The sequence below is a fragment of the Littorina saxatilis genome, linkage group LG14, assembly GCF_037325665.1.
Source record: "Littorina saxatilis isolate snail1 linkage group LG14, US_GU_Lsax_2.0, whole genome shotgun sequence".
Lineage (NCBI taxonomy): Eukaryota > Metazoa > Mollusca > Gastropoda > Littorinimorpha > Littorinidae > Littorina > Littorina saxatilis.
This window is the reverse complement of record NC_090258.1, coordinates 748393-758540: the sequence shown is the minus strand read 5'-3', so window position 1 is coordinate 758540 and position 10148 is coordinate 748393. Positions and strand designations below refer to the sequence as shown.

The following is a 10148-nucleotide window of genomic DNA, read 5'->3' as shown; positions in this document are numbered from 1 at the left end:
CTTGTGTATTCATTTTGTTCTTATTCTTACTGATAAAACGGTATTTGGACATGATGCTTGTGTATTCATTTTGTTCTTATTCTTACTGATAAAACGGTATTTGGACATGATGCTTGTGTATTCATTTTGTTCTTATTCTTACTGATAAAACGGTATTTGGACATGATGCTTGTGTATTCATTTTGTTCTTATTCTTACTGATAAAACGGTATTTGGACATGATGCTTGTGTATTCATTTTGTTCTTATTCTTACTGATAAAACGGTATTTGGACATGATGCTTGTGTATTCATTTTGTTCTTATTCTTACTGATAAAACGGTATTTGGACATGATGCTTGTGTATTCATTTTGTTCTTATTCTTACTGATAAAACGGTATTTGGACATGATGCTTGTGTATTCATTTTGTTCTTATTCTTACTGATAAAACGGTATTTGGACATGATGCTTGTGTATTCATTTTGTTCTTATTCTTACTGATAAAACGGTATTTGGACATGATGCTTGTGTATTCATTTTGTTCTTATTCTTACTGATAAAACGGTATTTGGACATGATGCTTGTGTATTCATTTTGTTCTTATTCTTACTGATAAAACGGTATTTGGACATGATGCTTGTGTATTCATTTTGTTCTTATTCTTACTGATAAAACGGTATTTGGACATGATGCTTGTGTATTCATTTTGTTCTTATTCTTACTGATAAAACGGTATTTGGACATGATGCTTGTGTATTCATTTTGTTCTTATTCTTACTGATAAAACGGTATTTGGACATGATGCTTGTGTATTCATTTTGTACTTATTCTTACTGATAAAACGGTATTTGGACATGATGCTTGTGTATTCATTTTGTTCTTATTCTTACTGATAAAACGGTATTTGGACATGATGCTTGTGTATTCATTTTGTTCTTATTCTTACTGATAAAACGGTATTTGGACATGATGCTTGTGTATTCATTTTGTTCTTATTCTTACTGATAAAACGGTATTTGGACATGATGCTTGTGTATTCATTTTGTTCTTATTCTTACTGATAAAACGGTATTTGGACATGATGCTTGTGTATTCATTTTGTTCTTATTCTTACTGATAAAACGGTATTTGGACATGATGCTTGTGTATTCATTTTGTTCTTATTCTTACTGATAAAACGGTATTTGGACATGATGCTTGTGTATTCATTTTGTTCTTATTCTTACTGATAAAACGGTATTTGGACATGATGCTTGTGTATTCATTTTGTTCTTATTCTTACTGATAAAACGGTATTTGGACATGATGCTTGTGTATTCATTTTGTTCTTATTCTTACTGATAAAACGGTATTTGGACATGATGCTTGTGTATTCATTTTGTTCTTATTCTTACTGATAAAACGGTATTTGGACATGATGCTTGTGTATTCATTTTGTTCTTATTCTTACTGATAAAACGGTATTTGGACATGATGCTTGTGTATTCATTTTGTTCTTATTCTTACTGATAAAACGGTATTTGGACATGATGCTTGTGTATTCATTTTGTTCTTATTCTTACTGATAAAACGGTATTTGGACATGATGCTTGTGTATTCATTTTGTTCTTATTCTTACTGATAAAACGGTATTTGGACATGATGCTTGTGTATTCATTTTGTTCTTATTCTTACTGATAAAACGGTATTTGGACATGATGCTTGTGTATTCATTTTGTTCTTATTCTTACTGATAAAACGGTATTTGGACATGATGCTTGTGTATTCATTTTGTTCTTATTCTTACTGATAAAACGGTATTTGGACATGATGCTTGTGTATTCATTTTGTTCTTATTCTTACTGATAAAACGGTATTTGGACATGATGCTTGTGTATTCATTTTGTTCTTATTCTTACTGATAAAACGGTATTTGGACATGATGCTTGTGTATTCATTTTGTTCTTATTCTTACTGATAAAACGGTATTTGGACATGATGCTTGTGTATTCATTTTGTTCTTATTCTTACTGATAAAACGGTATTTGGACATGATGCTTGTGTATTCATTTTGTTCTTATTCTTACTGATAAAACGGTATTTGGACATGATGCTTGTGTATTCATTTTGTTCTTATTCTTACTGATAAAACGGTATTTGGACATGATGCTTGTGTATTCATTTTGTTCTTATTCTTACTGATAAAACGGTATTTGGACATGATGCTTGTGTATTCATTTTGTTCTTATTCTTACTGATAAAACGGTATTTGGACATGATGCTTGTGTATTCATTTTGTTCTTATTCTTACTGATAAAACGGTATTTGGACATGATGCTTGTGTATTCATTTTGTTCTTATTCTTACTGATAAAACGGTATTTGGACATGATGCTTGTGTATTCATTTTGTTCTTATTCTTACTGATAAAACGGTATTTGGACATGATGCTTGTGTATTCATTTTGTTCTTATTCTTACTGATAAAACGGTATTTGGACATGATGCTTGTGTATTCATTTTGTTCTTATTCTTACTGATAAAACGGTATTTGGACATGATGCTTGTGTATTCATTTTGTTCTTATTCTTACTGATAAAACGGTATTTGGACATGATGCTTGTGTATTCATTTTGTTCTTATTCTTACTGATAAAACGGTATTTGGACATGATGCTTGTGTATTCATTTTGTTCTTATTCTTACTGATAAAACGGTATTTGGACATGATGCTTGTGTATTCATTTTGTTCTTATTCTTACTGATAAAACGGTATTTGGACATGATGCTTGTGTATTCATTTTGTTCTTATTCTTACTGATAAAACGGTATTTGGACATGATGCTTGTGTATTCATTTTGTTCTTATTCTTACTGATAAAACGGTATTTGGACATGATGCTTGTGTATTCATTTTGTTCTTATTCTTACTGATAAAACGGTATTTGGACATGATGCTTGTGTATTCATTTTGTTCTTATTCTTACTGATAAAACGGTATTTGGACATGATGCTTGTGTATTCATTTTGTTCTTATTCTTACTGATAAAACGGTATTTGGACATGATGCTTGTGTATTCATTTTGTTCTTATTCTTACTGATAAAACGGTATTTGGACATGATGCTTGTGTATTCATTTTGTTCTTATTCTTACTGATAAAACGGTATTTGGACATGATGCTTGTGTATTCATTTTGTTCTTATTCTTACTGATAAAACGGTATTTGGACATGATGCTTGTGTATTCATTTTGTTCTTATTCTTACTGATAAAACGGTATTTGGACATGATGCTTGTGTATTCATTTTGTTCTTATTCTTACTGATAAAACGGTATTTGGACATGATGCTTGTGTATTCATTTTGTTCTTATTCTTACTGATAAAACGGTATTTGGACATGATGCTTGTGTATTCATTTTGTTCTTATTCTTACTGATAAAACGGTATTTGGACATGATGCTTGTGTATTCATTTTGTTCTTATTCTTACTGATAAAACGGTATTTGGACATGATGCTTGTGTATTCATTTTGTTCTTATTCTTACTGATAAAACGGTATTTGGACATGATGCTTGTGTATTCATTTTGTTCTTATTCTTACTGATAAAACGGTATTTGGACATGATGCTTGTGTATTCATTTTGTTCTTATTCTTACTGATAAAACGGTATTTGGACATGATGCTTGTGTATTCATTTTGTTCTTATTCTTACTGATGAAACGGTATTTGGACATGATGCTTGTGTATTCATTTTGTTCTTATTCTTACTGATAAAACGGTATTTGGACATGATGCTTGTGTATTCATTTTGTTCTTATTCTTACTGATAAAACGGTATTTGGACATGATGCTTGTGTATTCATTTTGTTCTTATTCTTACTGATAAAACGGTATTTGGACATGATGCTTGTGTATTCATTTTGTTCTTATTCTTACTGATAAAACGGTATTTGGACATGATGCTTGTGTATTCATTTTGTTCTTATTCTTACTGATAAAACGGTATTTGGACATGATGCTTGTGTATTCATTTTGTTCTTATTCTTACTGATAAAACGGTATTTGGACATGATGCTTGTGTATTCATTTTGTTCTTATTCTTACTGATAAAACGGTATTTGGACATGATGCTTGTGTATTCATTTTGTTCTTATTCTTACTGATAAAACGGTATTTGGACATGATGCTTGTGTATTCATTTTGTTCTTATTCTTACTGATAAAACGGTATTTGGACATGATGCTTGTGTATTCATTTTGTTCTTATTCTTACTGATAAAACGGTATTTGGACATGATGCTTGTGTATTCATTTTGTTCTTATTCTTACTGATAAAACGGTATTTGGACATGATGCTTGTGTATTCATTTTGTTCTTATTCTTACTGATAAAACGGTATTTGGACATGATGCTTGTGTATTCATTTTGTTCTTATTCTTACTGATAAAACGGTATTTGGACATGATGCTTGTGTATTCATTTTGTTCTTATTCTTACTGATAAAACGGTATTTGGACATGATGCTTGTGTATTCATTTTGTTCTTATTCTTACTGATAAAACGGTATTTGGACATGATGCTTGTGTATTCATTTTGTTCTTATTCTTACTGATAAAACGGTATTTGGACATGATGCTTGTGTATTCATTTTGTTCTTATTCTTACTGATAAAACGGTATTTGGACATGATGCTTGTGTATTCATTTTGTTCTTATTCTTACTGATAAAACGGTATTTGGACATGATGCTTGTGTATTCATTTTGTTCTTATTCTTACTGATAAAACGGTATTTGGACATGATGCTTGTGTATTCATTTTGTTCTTATTCTTACTGATAAAACGGTATTTGGACATGATGCTTGTGTATTCATTTTGTTCTTATTCTTACTGATAAAACGGTATTTGGACATGATGCTTGTGTATTCATTTTGTTCTTATTCTTACTGATAAAACGGTATTTGGACATGATGCTTGTGTATTCATTTTGTTCTTATTCTTACTGATAAAACGGTATTTGGACATGATGCTTGTGTATTCATTTTGTTCTTATTCTTACTGATAAAACGGTATTTGGACATGATGCTTGTGTATTCATTTTGCAGTCCATTTGTCAACGCACTCTTTTGCAGAAGACACATTTTCACTTGACGGCAAGACTGACTTGGTACGCGAAATATTCCATTCTTCAACTGGCGTGCTTGGATATGATGTCAGTTCAGCTTTCGTCATCCCTCATCATTTGGTATTTCAACAAGAGTGATTTTCCATCACTGTGTTCTGCGTGCGTTTTGACGGACCAGACGTGTTGAAAACAGCATCGTCATGCATTGCTGCACAGCAGCTGGAAAGGAAGCATCGTCATGCATTGCTGCACAGCAGCTGGAAAGGAAGCGTGCAGAAGGATGTTTGAGTCTTGCAAGAATTTCTGAAAAAAGAATTCTCCCTTTAAAAGAAAGTAAAGATGTGCGCGTGTCGTCTGCATTGAAGGTAGGGAGATTTAGAAGCAATCAAGTCAAAACGCAAGTCGCGTTGATAAACTTGTTATTCTTGTTTTGAATTACCATGGATTTATTTGTGACCAATTTTAGAGTTGTGCCTTGTTAGGTAATGGCAAAAACGCATTTTAATACAAACTTGCAAAACAATTTGGATCATTTGCTCCGGAACTGCAACGTCGATGTGCCAAAACAAAACATTCTAGCACAAAAGCCTCAACGTGGCAGAAAGTGTCGTGTTTTTGTTATGGGTTTAGAAGAACAACTTACAATGTTCATAGCACTCTGGCCGTGTTCTTTTTGTCGTCACATCCCCTGTTGACCGTTATTTTTGGCGACGCAGCATAAGAGCTAATTCGGACGAGATTTAAAAAGTACACGTCATCGTTGGAAAAAAACATCAATTCATAACCGTATGAAATTGGATAGCATCATCATTATCCATAGCATCATCATTATCCATAGCATCATCATTATCCATAGCATCATCATTATAATCATCCTCATCTCATTATTGATTAATCATCCAAAACTATGGATTCTAATTGATCAAAACAACATTCAACGATGAACAAAAAGACAGCTCATTGACTGAAATGTGTTTGGATTCTAATGGTACAATACACACAATCCATTGATTTAGACGGCGTTATGTACCGTACGAAACATCACAGATTCAAATGCCACACTAACCGCACACACACAAAATGGATTCGGATGTCATAATGAAAACAAGAACAAAAATCATTGAATATACAATAAACCATAGCTATAAAGAACTCATAGTTTCAAATAAACCAAACAAACATGGTTTCAAAAGCCCTAATGACCGAATTCCATGCATCTATTTAGATGCCAAAATAAACTTAAAAGTCACACATTTAAATTCCATAATACCAAACACACTTCTATTAAAAACAAATCATCAAATGCCTAAATAAAAAGCAACTCATTAATTCAAATGCCTGAATAAAAAACAACTCATTAATTCAAATGCCTAAATAAAAAAAAATCATCCACTTAAATCCCTAAAAACTTAAAATTCATCTATTTAAATGCCAAATATACCGAATTAATACTTACATGTCTACACACAAAAACGAAATCATCAATTCAAATGCCGAAGTAAACAAAATTCATGGACTTTAATTCCTTAAAAAAACGAAATGTATTAAACCCAAATATCTAAATTAACTAAATCCATTGTAGGCTATCAAATGCAAAATAAACAAAATTCAACAACTCAAATGCCTAAATACACATAATTCATCGACTGAAATGTCTAATTAAACATAATTCATCCATTCAAAAGCTCTATGAAAGGTGCAAGGAAATCAATGACACAACAATTTCAGACGCGGAAATCAATGACACAACAATTTCAGACGAGGAAATCAATGACACAACAATTTCAGACGAGGAAATCAATGACACAACAATTTCAGACGAGGAAATCAATGACACAACAATTTCAGACGAGGAAATCAATGACACAACATATTTCAGACGCGGAAATCAATGAAACAACAATTTCAGACAAGGAAATAAAACAGGACGATGAGAATAAGCAAGACCACGTGATGTGTCGGTCTGTTTGCACTGGCCAGGATTTCTGTGGTCACTGGATCGTAGTAAATCATCCCGCCTGGAAGAAGACACATGTATCAAATCAGACATAGTGAGATAATTGTATAAGATCAGTCGACACGAGAGAAATATATCAACTCAACCAGCAGAGAGAAATACGAGTATATTAAATGAGCCAACAGGAAAGATATGAAGGGGTTCACACGCGCTTTGTACAGGACACCTTTGTACAGGACATCTCCCTGTAGTTTACAGTAAACTCCATAGTTGTTACGACTCGTAAAGATCCTCTTGAAAAATGACACCCCTAGTATAATATTATCAGTAACAATAACACTCACCTAGTGTAAATAAACGATCAGGACTGCTGCCCCCGTCACCGCCGCGGCTGTAGGGATATACTCGCAGTTTGTACAGCACATCCCGCTGGAGGCCCGAGATGACGCCGTAGTTGTGGTGGCTCGTGAAGATCCCTTTGGCTGTGCGGATGTTGTCGGTAGACGGCCAGTATTGCATCTGCAGAAACATCACCTTCCACATCACCTTCCACATCACCTTCACCTTCACCTTCCACTTCACCTTCCACTTCACCTTCCACTTCACCTTCCACTTTTAAAGGCGGTCCTCAATTGAACCCAAAGTATGCCTCGCGAAGTTGGCCGCACGGAGCTTTAGCACTGACTTTGAGGTAAAACAGACCTCGCGAAGTTGGCCGCACAAAGCTTTAGCACTGATTTTGAGGTAAAACAAACCTCGCGAAGTTGGCCGCACAAAGCTTTAGCACTGACTTTGAGGTAAAACAGACCTCGCGAAGTTGGCCGCACAAAGCTTTAGCACTGACTTTGAGGTAAAACAGACCTCGCGAAGTTGGCCGCACAAAGCTTTAGCACTGACTTTGAGGTAAAACAGACCTCGCGAAGTTGGCCGCACAAAGCTTTAGCACTGACTTTGAGGTAAAACAGACCTCGCGAAGTTGGCCGCACAAAGCTTTAGCACTGACTTTGAGGTAAAACAGACCTCGCGAAGTTGGCCGCACAAAGCTTTAGCACTGACTTTGAGGTAAATCAGACCTCGCGAAGTTGGCCGCACAAAGCTTTAGCACTGACTTTGAGGTAAAACAGACCTCGCGAAGTTGGCCGCACAAAGCTTTAGCACTGACTTTGAGGTAAAACAGACCTCGCGAAGTTGGCCGCACAAAGCTTTAGCACTGACTTTGAGGTAAAACAGACCTCGCGAAGTTGGCCGCACAAAGCTTTAGCACTGACTTTGAGGTAAAACAGACCTCGCGAAGTTGGCAGCACAAAGCTTTAGCACTGACTTTGAGGTAAAACAGACCTCGCGAAGTTGGCCGCACAAAGCTTTAGCACTGACTTTGAGGTAAAACAGACCTCGCGAAGTTGGCCGCACAAAGCTTTAGCACTGACTTTGAGGTAAAACAGACCTCGCGAAGTTGGCCGCACAAAGCTTTAGCACTGACTTTGAGGTAAAACAGACTTCGAGAAGTTGGCCGCACAAAGCTTTAGCACTGACTTTGAGGTAAAACAGACCTCGCGAAGTTGGCCGCACAAAGCTTTAGCACTGACTTTGAGGTAAAACAGACCTCGCGAAGTTGGCCGCACAAAGCTTTAGCACTGACTTTGAGGTAAAACAGACCTCGCGAAGTCGACTTTGAGCTCAATTGAGGACCGCCTTAAAGCGCATTTTAATCAAGGCTTACGGTAGGCATAGTACCGTGTCCGAACTACACTATTCTATCTTTATCAAGGCTTACGGTAGGCATAGTATCGTGTCCGAACTACACTACTCTATCTTTATCAAGGCTTACGGTAGGCATAGTATCGTGTCTGAACAATACGCCGCCCCGGTGACCCCCAACTTTGACAAGAATCCACCAAACTCGGGTCATGTCGGGAGATCATCAAACTCTAGAAGTGTGTTCAACGCTTTGTGTAGGCATCTTACAGTGTCCATCTAGGGTGCCCGAACTGCACTATTCTCTCTGCTGAAACTGCATTACTTGGCCCGAGTTCTTGGTTCAATCCGTCCTCCCACACTGGGATTACTTTCAGCTCAACCGTTTTGTTGCAATCGGGGTTTCCTAGCAAACAGCAACACCAGTTTTATTTCTGCGGCAGGAAAACGTACGTGTGATAGCTCAATTGGTAGCGCCACTGGCTTTCAAACCACTTGTCGCTATCGGCGTAATTTCGATCCCAACGTACGGCAGGGAATTTATTTCCAAGAGTCAACTTTGTGCAGACTCTCTCCACACACACACACACACACACACACACACACACACACCACACACACACACACACACACACACACACACTGACCACATAACCCAGCAGTGACTCCTCGTCAGGCTTGATGGGCACTCCACGCCAAGTGACGTAGACGCTGTCACGACCGTGAGAGCTGACCTGGATCTCTGTGGGCTGGGTCTTGATCTCTGCACGGACACACGACAGACAGCAGTTAGATGCCGCAATAAACAAGTCATTGATCTCTGCACGGACACACGACAGACAGCAGTTAGATGCCGCAATAAACAAGTCATTGATCTCTGCACGGACACACGACAGACAGCAGTTAGATGCCGCAATAAACAAGTCATTGATCTCTGCACGGACACACGACAGACAGCAGTTAGATGCCGCAATAAACAAGTCATTGATCTCTGCACGGACACACGACAGACAGCAGTTAGATGCCGCAATAAACAAGTCATTGATCTCTGCACGGACACACGACAGACAGCAGTTAGATGCCGCAATAAACAAGTCATTGATCTCTGCACGGACACACGACAGACAGCAGTTAGATGCCGCAATAAACAAGTCATTGATCTCTGCACGGACACACGACAGACAGCAGTTAGATGCCGCAATAAACAAGTCATTGATCTCTGCATGACACACGACAGACAGCAGTTAGATGCCGCAATAAACAAGTCATTGATCTCTGCACGGACACACGACAGACAGCAGTTAGATGCCGCAATAAACAAGTCATTGATCTCTGCACGGACACACGACAGACAGCAGTTAGATGCCGCAATAAACAAGTCATTGATCTCTGCACGGACACACGACAGACAGCAGT

The 10148-nt window shown here is 36.8% G+C and overlaps 1 protein-coding gene across 1 annotated transcript in view; it reads right to left on the bottom strand.

Annotated features, from left to right (window-relative positions):
- Nucleotides 1-6985: 6985 nt before the first annotated feature.
- Nucleotides 6986-10148, bottom strand: part of LOC138946795 (contactin-1-like) — a 47768-nt gene continuing 44605 nt past the window's right edge. Inside the window, 3 exon segments of the mRNA XM_070318198.1 lie at nt 6986-7098; nt 7382-7556; nt 9380-9495. Of these exon segments, the coding sequence (XP_070174299.1) occupies nt 6986-7098; nt 7382-7556; nt 9380-9495 (404 nt within the window).